Source organism: Aquarana catesbeiana, linkage group LG10 (genome assembly GCF_042186555.1).
Source record: "Aquarana catesbeiana isolate 2022-GZ linkage group LG10, ASM4218655v1, whole genome shotgun sequence".
NCBI classification, from domain to species: Eukaryota; Metazoa; Chordata; class Amphibia; order Anura; family Ranidae; genus Aquarana; species Aquarana catesbeiana.
In genome coordinates this window covers 257,009,308-257,023,592 of record NC_133333.1, presented here as the reverse complement: position 1 = coordinate 257,023,592, position 14,285 = coordinate 257,009,308, and the positions used below count along the sequence as shown (strand labels likewise).

The following is a 14,285-nucleotide window of genomic DNA, read 5'->3' as shown; positions in this document are numbered from 1 at the left end:
AGCTGCTACTGGTGTCGGGGTGCTCTCTCCTCTCCCCTGCAGCTGGTGTCGGGGTGCTCTCTCCTCTCCCCTGCAGCTGCTGCTGGTGTCGGGGTGCTCTCACCTCTCCCCTGCAGCTGCTCCTGGCTGACACAGGGGAGTGTGTATATACTGTACATCATTTTTACACAGGTTCGTTATTATAGGTGTTTGGGGGGCATTCTAACACTAGTTAGGCTTTAGCTGGAATCGGACTATAAGAAGGGGTCTCCGCCTCCAATGCGTTTAGAGGCGCCATATTTAAAGATTTCTTCCTGACAATTTTACAATAAGGAATGAACTCCGACACTCATTCAGGACAGAAGGAAGAAATGTTGACTTTACCATCTTCTTGGTGTCACAGATAACGTTGGGGTCACTGCAGCGGGCAAATAGTTCCGGTTCCCCTCCCGGCATTCCAGCCGCAGCCCCTGGAATAAAAACATTTCAGAATTGTAGGTTTCATAACAACAAAAAATAGAAACGCTGCGATCAAATGAAACAATGTCCTGTCTACATCTCCAACTATTGTTTTCTTGGTGACATGCAGTTAGGTCCATATAGACTGCACTGGAAATGGGAATTTGGGGGGAGGGGGGGTCCTGAGCACAGAAGGTCTTTTACCTTAAAGAGGTTCTTCACCCTGTTTGAAAGTACCGTATTTATCGGTGTATAACACCTTCATTATAAGAGGGAAGTTTCAGGAAAAAAAATACTTACATTTTAAATAAAGAATTTTGAAGCAAAATAAGGATCAGTGCCCATCATTGCAGTCTGATCAGTGCCCATCTGCAGCCTTTCCCATCATTGCAACCTAATCAGTGCCCATTTGTAGCCTTGCCCATCACTGCAGTCTGATCAGTGCCCATCTGCAGCCTTGCCCATCATTGCAACCTAATCAGTGCCCATCATTGCAGTCTGATCAGTGCCCATCTGCAGCCTTTCCCATCATTGCAGCATGATCAGTGCCCATTTGTAGCCTTGCCCATCACTGTAGTCTGATCAGTGCCCATCTGCCACCTTGCCCATCATTGCAGCATGATCAGTGCCCATTTGTAGCCTTGCCCATCATTGCAGCATGATCAGTGCCCATCTGCAGCCTTTCCCATCATTGCAGCATGATCAGTGCCCATTTGTAGCCTTGCCCATCATTACAGTATGATCGGTGCCCATCTGCAGCCTTTCCCATCATTGCAGCCTAAATAGTGCCCATCTGCAGCCTTGCACATCATTGCAGCATGATCAGTGCCCATTTGTAGCCTTGCCCATCATTGCAGCATGATCAGTGCCCATTTGTAGCCTTGCCAATCATTGCAGCATGATCAGTGCCCATCTGCAGCCTTTCCCATCATTGCAGCATGATCAGTGCCCATTTGTAGCCTTGCCAATCATTGCAGCATGATCAGTGCCCATCTGCAGCCTTTCCCATCATTGCAGCATGATCAGTGCCCATTTGTAGCCTTGCCCATCATTGCAGCATGATCAGTGCCCATTTGTAGCCTTGCCCATCATTGCAGCATGATCAGTGCCCATCTGCAGCCTTGCCCATCATTACAGTATGATCGGTGCCCATCTTCCGTCTTGCCCCTCTTTGCACTGCAGGGAAGATGGGCACTGATCAGGCTGCATTGATGGGCACTGACGTTTATTTTACTTCAATTCTTTATTAAAATGTAAGTTTTTTTTCCTGAAACTTCCCTCTTATAATGAAGGTGTTATACACCAATAAATACGGTGCTTTCAAACAGGGTGAAGAACCTCTTTAAGGTAAAAGACCTTCTGTGCTCAGGACCCCTCCCCCCCCCCCCCAATTCCCATTTACAGTGCATCCGGAAAGTATTCACAGCGCTTCACTTTTTCCACTATGTGCTGTGAATACTTTCCGGATGCACTGTATACTTACCTGAGCCCAATCTCCATCCAGTGCTGTGCCCAGGAGCAGCGGCTCTCTCCCTCCTCACAGGACAGACAGGCATTTCCTGCTGCGGTTGTCAATCAAATCCTGTGAGGAGGGAGCGGGGGGGGGCAGGTCTGAGCCGCGCTGTCTGTGTCTATAGACACAGGCGGCGCGGCTCAGGATCAAGCCCGCATGAGTGCCCCCCCCCATAAGAACTGTCTTCCTGTAGGGGGCACTCACCACAGAGGTGGAGCCAGGAGTGCCAGCGGGAGACCCCTGAAAAGGAGGTGATCATTACACAGAGCAGGGAAGTATAACGTGTTTGTTATTTATTTTTTATTTTTACAATCACTTTAAAAAAAAGAGTCCCTTTCAAAAGTGAGCCGTCCTCTCCTTACCTGGAAGGGAATACCACGGCGGCAGTCGGATGGACTTTTTCAAGAACGTCAACTCCGGGTGATAAAATCGGAATGTCTGATCGACAACGTGAGGCTGAGGTTCCACAATCACCCGGAGAATGGCGATCGACTTTCCGTCTGATGTCTTAAAGGAGACCTGCGTAGAATGGACACAAGCGTCAGTATTACGCAGGGTTCTGGATACCCGCGACACTGTTACAGTCAATGTCCGGATCCCTCACAATGCTAGTATACATACTATACATACTCTTATCATATACTACTTTACTTCTATGCTGGTATGGCGGCACCTATTGATACATGATATGAATTTATGTTTCAATTGACATTATTAATGGATACTGGGAGATCTTTGGTGACACATTCCCCCATCCCGGCCATGTCTGCCCCCCGTTTGTGCTCTGTTGGGTTGGTGTTCCCTCTGCCTCCTCAGCTCCCGAGCTGGACGCTTATTACTGCCGCCTCTGGATATCGAGCAATTGGTAGTCTAATCCAGCCCCCGCTGAGTATAGGGCCATGCATTTTTGGGCCCTCTTGACTAATTGTCATGATACCATGTCTGTGTTGATACTTATTTGGTTCATTATACCCCCTACAGATGTACTACACACGCATCTACCCCCTGATGAAGCGAGCATGGTCTTGCGTAACGCGTTGGGATACTTTTTATTCACGTGAACTCTGCAATTTACATTTTATACCTGGATACGTGTAATGACATTTTCTACTGTATGGATCATTTCAGTGGCTTGGCTATGATTCATGTTTATGTTTACATGACCATTTTAATACATTTCGAGACAGCATTTACTCTGTCGATTGTTGGATAAACGCATTCACCTCTCAGGGCGAATTCCTGTTTTGTGTTGCATATATTGGGATGGAGGTGGTTTGCGGGTGACACCAGACCTTTTCCTTTTTTGTCTCACAGTAGGCAATGAAGGTGGCTGTTAGTAAGCAGGTAAGTAGTCAGACCCCCTGTCCATTTTATGGTTTTGCTGTTCTGTGTCCCCTCCAGGTAGATTCACCTTCACCGTTGTTCTGGTGACCACTCCCACCAAGATAGGAAGTGAAGGGAAAGCCAACATTGTGCCGTTGTCACCAGAACAAGAGGTGAGAGGAAATCTTCCAATGGGGAAAACTCTTCAGGTGACAACTAAATGGATATTTTCTTGCCAGGGGTTATAACCCTACTCTATCCAAAGTTGCAGTGTTTGTAAACCCTGTATTTGATCGGCTGCTGATTTTGTACCACTGACAAAGAAACGATCGGTCTATAATTTTAATGGTGGGTTTATTATAACAGTGAGAGACGGAATAATAACAAAAACATCCAGAAAAACGCATTTAAAAAAAAAAGTTAGAAATTGATTTGCATTTTAATGAGTGAAATAAGTATTTGATCCCCTTCACAAAATATGGCCTGGTCAGCAAGGGGGTAAATCCTTCCGGTCATTAAGTGGTTGAAATGCAAATCAATTTCTAACCTTTTTTAACTACTAGCCGACCAGCGAACGACGATGTACGTTGGCACAATGGCATGGCTGGGCAAATGGGCGTACAGGTACGTCCCCTTTAAATCACGGCAGTGTGGGCGCGTGCGCGCACCCGCCGCGTAATCCGTGACCGTGCCCGCGGGTCCCGCAGACTCGATGTCCGCCGGGGGCCCGCGATCGTGCCACGGAGCGGAAGAATGGGGAGATGCCTTTGTAAACAAGGCATTTCCTCATTCTGCCTAGTGACATGACAGAGATCACCACTCCCTGTTATCGGGAGCAGTGATCGCTGTCATTACCTAGGTAGCCCCTCCCCCACAGTTAGAATCACTCCCTAGGACACACTTAACCCCTTGATCGCCCCCTAGTGTTAACCCCCTTCCTTGCCAGTGTCATTTACACATTAATCAGTGCATTTTTATAGCACCGATCGCTGTATAAATGACAATGGTCCCAAAATAGTGTCAAAAGTGTCCGATGTGTCCGCCATAATGTCGCAGTCACGATAAAAATCGCAGATCACTGCCATTACTACTAAAAAAAAAAAATTCATAATAAAAATGCCATAAATCTATCCCCTATTTTGTAGACGCTATAACTTTCGCGCAAACCAATCAATATACACTTATTGCGATTTTTTTTACCAAAAATATGTAGAAGAATACATATCGGCCGAAACTGATGAAGAATTGTAGTTTTTTTATATATTTTTGGGGGATATTTATTATTGCAAAAAGTAAAAAATATGGCTTTTTTTCAAAATTGACGCTCTTTTTTTGTTTATAGCACAAAAAATAAAATCCGCAGAGGTGATCAAATACCACCAAAAGAAAGCTCTATTTGTGGGAAGAAAAGGACGTCATTTTGTTTGGGTGCAACGTCGCACGACCGCGCAATTGTCAGTTAAAGCGACAGGGGCTGAAATGGTTAAATACGTTTTTCTGGATATTTTTGTTTTTATTCTGTCTCTCACTGTTATAATAAACCGACCAATAAAATTATAGACCGATTGTTTCTTTGTCAGCGAGCAAACGTACAAAATCAGCAGGGGGTCAAATATAGCAAATATCCCTCATTCCCATCTCAAAAATTTGGGAGGTATGTATAAACGAAAAAAAAATGAAAATTTTTTTGGGGGGGGGGGGGATTTCAAATAAAAAATCTTTCTTCATAAATTTAGATCGAAATCTATTCTGCTCCATTTCTTTGGTAAAAATAACCCGAATCTGTGATTATTATTCAGTCTGTAGGAAAGTTATAGAGTCCACACACTATGGGACATATACAGTGGGGGGGGGGGATAATGTTCGTCTCCCCTGAAGATTGTGTACGTTTTCCCACTTATAAAGAAATGAAGGGTCTATAATTTTTATCATAGGTGTATTTTATATGATAGAGACAGAATATCAACCAAAAATCCAGAAAAAAACACACAATACAAATGTTATAAATGGAGTTGCAGTTCAGTGAGTAAAATAAGTATTTGATCATCAAGCAGAACATGACTTAGTAGTTGGTGGAGAAACCCTTGTTGGTGATCACAGAGGTCAGACGTTTCTTGGAGTTGGCCTCCAGGTTTGCACACATCTCAGGAGGGGTTTTGTCCTCTTTGCATCTTCTGTCATTAAGGTTTCCAGGCTGACGTTTGGTAACTCGAACCTTCAACTCCCTCCACATAATTTCTATGGGATTAAGGTCTGGAGACTGGATAGGCCACCCCAGGACCTTAATGTGCTTCTTCTTGAGCCGCTCCTTTGTTGTCTTGGCCGTGTGTTTTGGGTCATTGTCATGCTGGAATACCCATCCATGACCCATCTTCAATGCCCTGGCTGAGGGAAGGAGGTTCTCACCCAAGATTTGATGGTACATGGCTCCATCCATCGTCCCTTTGATGAGGTGAAGTTGTCGTGTCCCCTTAGCAGAAAAACACCCCCAAAGCATAATGTCTCCACCTCCATGTATGATGGTGGGGGATGGTGTTCTTGAGGTCATAGGCAACATTCCTCCTCCTCCTCCTCCTCCTCCTCCAAACACGGCGAGTTGAGTTGAGGCCAAAGAGCTCGATTTTGTTCTCATCTGACCACAACACTTTCCCCCAGTTCTCCTCTGAATCATTCGATGTTCATTAGTAATCTTCAGATGGACCTGTACATGTGATTTCCTGATCAGGAGGACCTTGCGGGCGCTGTAGGATTTCAGTCCTTCACGGTGTAGTGTGTTACCGATTGTTTTCTTGGTGACTATGGTCCCAGCTGAGATCATTGACAAGATTCTCCCGTGTAGTTCTGGGCTGATTCCTCACCGTTCTCATCATCATTGAAACTCCACGAGGTGAGAACTTCCATGGAGCCCCAGACTGAGGGAGATCGACAGTTATTTTGTGTTTCTTCCATTTGCGAATAATCGCACCAACTGTTGTCACCCTCTCACCAAGCTGCTTGGCGATGGTCTTGTAGCCCATTCCAGCCTTGTGTAGGTCTACAATCTTGTCTCTGACATCCTTGGACAGCTCTTTGGTCTTGGCCATGGTGGAGAGATTGGAATCTGATTGATTGCTTCTGTGGACAGGTGTCTTTTATACAGGTAACAAGCTGAGATTAGGAGCACTCCCTTTAAGAGAGAGAGAGAAGAGTGCTCCTAATCTCAGCTCGTTACCTGTATAGATGACACCTGGGAGCCAGAAATCTTGCTGATTGATAGGAGATCAAATACTTATTTCACGCATTAAAATGCAAATCAATTTATAACCTTTTTGAAATGCATTTTTCTGGATATTTATGTTATTCTGTCTCTCACTGTTATAATAAACCGACCAATAAAATTATAGACGGATCGTTTCTTTGTCAGTGGGGCAATCATACAAAATCAGCAGCCGATCAAATACTTTTTTCCCCTCGCTGTAAGTTGTACTTGTTTATCTGCAGCCCTCTCTCCGAAGTGCAGAATTTATACAGTTTGTCGGAGAGTTTAGAAAGTAGGGGGCAGAGATCTGAAGTTACAACCTGCAGAGCTCAGTAAGAGTTGATTGGAGAGAAGGGAAACCTCCCTTCACACAGGAACGGAGCTGAGGCTGTCAATCACAGGCTGTGTGCTGGAGCTCCCTCCCCTTGTCACCTTTTTATCTCTTGGTGTCAGGAAAACTTGTCAGAAGTGACTCATGCTGATAGCAGAGGAAGGAGGCAGCAGACAGAAATGACACTTAGTGCTCTGGACGGAGACAAGTACACACTATAGAGGGATATCCTTTGTTCAGATTTCATGTCTGAGGTTTACAACCACTTTAAGCAGAACAGTTTTACATTTAGATTGGCTTTAGGGTCATTTGCTGAAAAAATGTTTCTTGTTTACATACCTCAGTAGCTGAAGGTTAATTATTCAAAACTGAATGAGTGAAAGTAGTGACTCCTCCCCCCTTCCTTCTACTCTATACTGGCGGCTCCATGGAAAGTTTCAATCAGAGAGAAGAAGCCTGCAGGAGAGCTGCATCTCCAGTGTTCTCTCTAACCACACATGGCCTAAGGATTGTGATATGGATGGTTCCAATCGTTTAGAAGGACATTTGAGTGTGCAAGTCACATGACTAAATAATAATCTAATATAAGTGCAGCAATCTTTATTTAACATAAAATGTATGAATGTTCATCTGAATGTTCATCTGGGGGGAGATTTACTAAAACTGGAGCACTCAGAATCTGGTGCAGCTCTGCATGGGAGCCAATCAGCTTCTAACTTCAGCTTGTTTAATGAAGCTTTGGTGATAAAACCTGAAAGCTGATTGGTTTCTGCACCAGATTTTGCCCTCTCCAGTTGAAGTAAATCCCCCCCCCCCTCCCCCGGTGTCTTCAAGTTGGGGAGCTATTACCAGAATCTCCAACAGATGTATATATTCCTCATATATACAACATATACACTCAACGGACACTTTATTAGGTACACCTGTTCAGTTTCTTGGTAACACAAATTGCTAATCAGCCAATCACATGGCAGCAACGCAATGCATTTAGGTATCTAGACGTGGTGAAGACGACTTGCTGAAGTTCAAACGCGAGCATCAGAATGGGGAAGAAAAGGGATAGAATTGACTTTGAAGGTGGCATGGTTGGTCGTTGGTGGCAGACGGGCTGGTCTGAGTATTTCTGGGATTTTCACACACAACCATCTCTCGGGGATTACAGAGAATGGTGGGAAAAAGAAAATATCCAGTGAGCGGCAGTTGTGTGGAGGAAAATGCCTTGTTGGTGTCAGAGGAGAATGGGCAGACTGGTTCCAGGTGATAGAAAGACAACAGTAACTCAAATAACCCCTCGTTACACCCAAGGTATGCAGAATACCATCTCTGAACACACAACACATCCAACCTTGAAGCAGATGGGCTACAGCAGCAGAAGACCACACCGGGTGCCACTCCTGTCAGCTAAGAACAGGAAACTGAGGCTACAATTGGCACAGGATCACCAAAATTGGACAATAGAAGATTGGAAAAACGTTGTCTGGTCTGATGAGTCTGGATTTCACCTCCGACATTCAGATGGTGGGGTCAGAATTTGGTGTATGGATCCATCCTGCCTTGTATCACCGGTTCAGGCTGGTGGTGGGGGTGTAATGGTGTGGGGGATGGGATATCACCGGTTCAGGCTGGTGGTGGAGGTGTAATGGTGTGGGGGATGGGATATCACTGGTTCAGGCTGGTGGTGGGGGTGTAATGGTGTGGGGGATGGGATATCACCGGTTCAGGCTGGTGGTGGGGGTGTAATGGTGTGGGGGATGGGATATCACCGGTTCAGGCTGGTGGTGGGGGTGTAATGGTGTGGGGGATGGGATATCACCGGTTCAGGCTGGTGGTGGGGGTGTAATGGTGTGGGGGATGGGATATCACTGGTTCAGGCTGGTGGTGGGGGTGTAATGGTGTGGGGGATGGGATATCACCGGTTCAGGCTGGTGGTAGGGGTGTAAGGGTGTGGGGGATGGGATATCACCGGTTCAGGCTGGTGGTGGGGGTGTAATGGTGTGGGGGATGGGATATCACTGGTTCAGGCTGGTGGTGGGGGTGTAATGGTGTGGGGGATGGGATATCACCGGTTCAGGCTGGTGGTGGGGGTGTAATGGTGTGGGGGATGGGGTATCACCGGTTCAGGCTGGTGGTGGGGGTGTAATGGTGTGGGGGATGGGATATCACCGGTTCAGGCTGGTGGTGGGGGTGTAATGGTGTGGGGGATGGGATATCACCGGTTCAGGCTGGTGGTGGGGGTGTAATGGTGTGGGGGATGGGATATCACCGGTTCAGGCTGGTGGTGGGGGTGTAATGGTGTGAGGGATGGGATATCACCGGTTCAGGCTGGTGGTGGGGGTGTAATGGTGTGGGGGATGGGATATCACCGGTTCAGGCTGGTGGTGGGGGTGTAATGGTGTGGGGGATGGGATATCACCGGTTCAGGCTGGTGGAGGGGGTGTAATGGTGTGGGGGATGGGATATCACCGGTTCAGGCTGGTGGTGGGGGTGTAATGGTGTGGGGGATGGGATATCACCGGTTCAGGCTGGTGGTGGAGGTGTAATGGTGTGGGGGATGGGATATCAAACGGTTCAGGCTGGTGGTGGTGGTGTAATGGTGTGGGGGATGGGATATCACCGATTCAGGCTGGTGGTGGGGTGTAATGGTGTGGGGGATGGGGTATCACCGGTTCAGGCTGGTGGTGGGGGTGTAATGGTGTGGGGGATGGGATATCACCGGTTCAGTGGTGGTGTAATGGTGTGGGGGATGGGATATCACCGGTTCAGGCTGGTGGTGGGGTGTAATGGTGTGGGGGATGGGGTATCACCGGTTCAGGCTGGTGGTGGGGGTGTAATGGTGTGGGGGATGGGGTATCACCGGTTCAGGCTGGTGGTGGGGGTGTAATGGTGTGGGGGATGGGGTATCACCGGTTCAGGCTGGTGGTGGGGGTGTAATGGTGTGGGGGATGGGATATCACCGGTTCAGGCTGGTGGTGGGGGTGTAATGGTGTGGGGGATGGGGTATCACCGGTTCAGGTTGGTGGTGGGGGTGTAATGGTGTGGGGGATGGGATATCACCGGTTCAGGCTGGTGGTGGGGGTGTAATGGTGTGGGGGATGGGATATCACCGGTTCAGGCTGGTGGTGGGGGTGTAATGGTGTGGGGGATGGGGTATCACCGGTTCAGGCTGGTGGTGGGGGTGTAATGGTGTGGGGGATGGGATATCACCGGTTCAGGCTGGTGGTGGGGGTGTAATGATGTGGGGGATGGGGTATCACCGGTTCAGGCTGGTGGTGGGGGTGTAATGGTGTGGGGGATGGGATATCACCGGTTCAGGCTGGTGGTGGGGGTGTAATGGTGTGGGGGATGGGGTATCACCGGTTCAGGCTGGTGGTGGGGGTGTAATGGTGTGGGGGATGGGGTATCACCGGTTCAGGCTGGTGGTGGGGGTGTAATGGTGTGGGGGATGGGGTATCACCGGTTCAGGCTGGTGGTGGGGGTGTAATGGTGTGGGGGATGGGGTATCACCGGTTCAGGCTGATGGTGTGGGGGATGGGGTGTCCCCATCTTCTGATGGCTCCTTCCAGCAGGATAATGCACCATGTCACAAAGCTCCAATCATCTCACCACTGGACAATGAGGTCCCTGTCCTCCAATGGCCTCCACACTCACCACATCTCATCCAATAGACCACCTTTGGGATGTGGTGGAATGAAGGCCAAAGGGGGTCCAACCCACTTCTAGCAAGGTGGGCCTAATAAAGTGGCCGGTGAGTATATATATATATATATACTTACATACACACATTATATGTGATATCATCCATGTTCTCAGTAGAATATGTTACCTTAATAATTTTGGAGGTCATGGTGTTGGGCTTGTACTGTGATAGCTCTCCGGTGTCTCTGCCAGAAATGGAAGCTCCGGGACTCTGCGTATCAGAAGATAAAACCGTCATTCACACAAAGTACATATTTCATAAATGAAATTCACTGATCAACCAACATACAATTTTTGCACATTTGTCGGCATTTTCTTGGCTTTGAGTGTTTTTGCTTTGGCCGATGGAAAACGAATAGTTATTAGGAGGAGGCAGTGCCGGGGCAAGGCCATCCAGCGCCCAGGGCAAACATGCCAAACTGTGCCCCCTTCCCTTAGGGTTAGGGTCAGGGCGCCCACACCCCTGCAATAAACCACTGCTCCCAGGGCAGCCGCCCCTCCTGCCCACCCCTTGTCCTGGCCCTGGGGGGGGTGGACCAAGGTGGCTAAGAAATCACAGTAAAAAGCACATTATCAGGAACCTCCATTGAAGTCTATTGGGACCAAAATGCCTCAAAGAAGCTCATGTACCTTATTTTTTTAGCTTCAAGCAAAATGGCACTCAAGTGTTAAAGGGCACCACTGAATATAATGGGATGTTGAGTGTTGAAGTGCTTTAAGGAAAGCGCTTTACATGGATCGGGTGGCGGCATTTATCTTCTTTAGGGTTCTTTGTCCTTATTTTCTCCTAATGATCCTCCTAGTAACACACTAATCATCCGAGGACGATACCACCCCCTCCCTGTACTGTTATCTACAGTATCTCACAAAAGTAAGTACACCCCTCACAAATCTTCTAGAATAATGGTCAAATATCCCCATAGACACCCTCCTAAACCTTGTGGACGGCCTTCCCAGAAGAGTTGAAGCTGTTATAGCTGCAAAGGGTGGAGCCAACTCCATATTGAACCCTACGGGCTAAGACTGGGATGTCATTAAAGTTCATGTGCGTGTAAAGGCAGGCGTCCCAATACTTTTGGAAATATAGTGTATACAGTATCTCACAAAAGTGATTACACCCCTCACATTTGTGTAAATCTTTTCTTCTATCTTTTCATGTGACAACACTGAAGAAATGACGCTTGTCTACAATGTAAAGTAGTGAGTGTACAGCTTGTATAACAGTGTAAATTTGCTGTCCCCTCAAAATAACTCAACACACAGCCATTAATGTCTAAACCGCTGGCAACAAAAGTCAGTACACCCCTAAGTGAAAATGTCCAAATTGGGCCCAATTACCCATTTTCCCTCCCCGGTGTCATGTGACTCGTTAGTGTTACAAGGTCTCAGGTGTGAATGGGGAGCAGGTGTGTTAAATTTGGTGTTATCGCTCTCACTCTCTCATACTGGTCACTAGAAGTTCAACATGGCACCTCATGGCAAAGAAATCTCTGAGGATCTGAAAGAAAGAATTGTTGCTCTACATAAAGATGACCTAGGCTATAAGAAGATTGCCAAGACCCTGAAACTGAGCTGCAGCACGGTGGCCAAGACCATACAGCGGTATAACAGGACAGGTTCCACTCAGAACAGACCTCGGAAGGAAGCTTAGTTAATACCCCAGACAAAAGTTATTCTCCGGGGGTCTCTGCAATTAGAAAATGTATACTGTTTTATTGTTTGGGGGGGGGGGGGTTAACCAATCTTCAGGCCTAAACTGTGCAAAAATAAAATAAAAATAAAGTGTGCAAAAATAGAAACAAATGGCTCCAGCAAAATAGTTAAAGTTATCTACGGTAATTATTGCATTTTTTTTGTTGTTATTTATTTATTTTTTGTAATTTTTTTATATTATACTTTTTTTTTGTTATTTCCACAGCGCTGTTCATTGCAATATTACTAAGAGTTTATTGTACACCAGACAGTTCTTGTTCAGGATAAGTTGAGCAGCAGTAGGTATAACCTCCCTCACCTGCAGCATAGTGGTATGGTCCAAGGAGAAGGTCTGGTATCTGAAGGGAACATAGACGGTCTCTTTGGGTCTCAGGTAGAGTTGGGGTGAAGGACTCTGCTGATCGATGTGAAACATGTTCTCTTCTATGGGGGTTGTTGTGTTTGTCAGTTGTTTAAAATGTCTCCACTCCTGTGTGTCCACAATCACCCTGAAAAAAAAAAAACACAGACCGATCGCATCAATAATGAACGCATGACAATGGGCTCCATTCACAAAGTGTTATCTTACTGCATCCGAGTAAGCGGTAAGACACCGCACAGCCTTTTTTAAAAAAAAAAATCTTTTGGCATTCACTAAAACCGCTACCAAAATACCGCATGCGCTATTTTAGGAAGTCATACGGTATTTTACTGCTGGTGATAGCCTGCATCCTTAATAAACACTTGTAAATAGCTGGTTGCTAAGGAGCGGGCAGCCGCCAGCATCCTTAACAACCAGTAAAAAACATGTAGCCATCAGTAAAAAGTCCTCGTCCACATAGACAAAGTTCCAATATTAAAAGCAGAGCTCCGATCAAATAAATGAAAGATGACCGGCATTCATATGTGAATCATATGAGAAGACACTGGTATATTGATGGGTGATGAGACAGTTCAATTGATAGGTGAAGGATTCTACCTAAAACAAAGATAGAAGCGCCGCTGAAGTAAACTGTATGACATTTATTTAAACAAGGCATAAAAGCACTTACCTCTAGGTGAGTGAAGTGAAGCACATCGTGCAGTCCTGTAGGGTGAGTCTCTGCGCTGGCTGGGTTGCAGTGATGGTTCAGTAGCCTTATCTCCTGTGGACGCCGATCGTCAGCTAGATGTGTTAGGCTGGAACAGGAAGAGCAGCGCCTGACGTCACCGGATATGATGCAACGCGTTTCCCAGCATGCGCTCTGCCGATAGTGATGACAGGCGCGCTCCTTTTTCAAGCTGTCTTGTAGAGGAGTGTATTGGCGGATGTGGTGCATCAATTAACACTCACATGAATGGAGAGTTCGGAAGGCCCTCTAGTGGCCGAGATTGGCGCTATCTTGTGGCTTAAAATGATTGCAACAATTGTTTTTTTTTTTTTTTTTTAAATAACAAACATACCATACTTACCTCCACTGTGCAGCACGTTTAGCACAGAGTGGCCCCTCCTCTTCTGAGGTCCCCCCCGCGGCTCCTCCCCACATCAGTTAACCCCCTAGGAGAAGCAATCTCTTTAAGGGGGTTACCTTGCGGGCGCGCTCCCGAGTCCAGCATTCGGCGTCCATAGCCGCCAAATGTATGACTCGGCCCCGCCCCCCCCCCCCCCCGGGTCATTGGATTTGATTGACAGCAGCGGGAGCCAATAGCTGCGCTGCTATCAATCTATCCAATCAAGAGCCGATAACCCAGGGCAGAGGAAGAGCGCGTTCCCGTCGGGTCAAGTTCTAGGGCTCTGGTAAGTAAAAAAAATATTAAAAAAAAGTAAGTAAGCCTTGTTTAAATAAATGTCATAGAGTTTACTTCAGCTGCGCTTCTATCTTTGTTTTACATGTTGCTGGAGTTTTGCTTCTGCTTCCCTCAAGAGGCTCGCCCTAAGTACAGAACTGTCCCCCACTATCATCATTGGACCATCATCTGCTGCCTGTGTATAGACCTATTTCCCTGATCTACTTCCACCGGCCTCACTCAGACTGCTGTCCCCTGATTCAGTGTTTTTACTCCCTCATCCCCTG

At 46.9% G+C, this 14,285-nt stretch overlaps 1 protein-coding gene across 1 annotated transcript in view; it reads right to left on the bottom strand.

The window, feature by feature from the left end:
• NPHP4 (nephrocystin 4) overlaps positions 1-14,285 on the bottom strand; it is a 354,636-nt gene that overhangs the window by 39,397 nt on the left and 300,954 nt on the right. Inside the window, exons 22-25 of the mRNA XM_073603693.1 lie at positions 12,551-12,740; positions 10,667-10,750; positions 2,314-2,470; positions 364-449 (exon numbers count right to left, since the gene is read on the bottom strand). Coding sequence (XP_073459794.1) covers positions 364-449; positions 2,314-2,470; positions 10,667-10,750; positions 12,551-12,740 — 517 coding nt within the window. The remainder of the gene's footprint in view (positions 1-363; positions 450-2,313; positions 2,471-10,666; positions 10,751-12,550; positions 12,741-14,285) is intronic.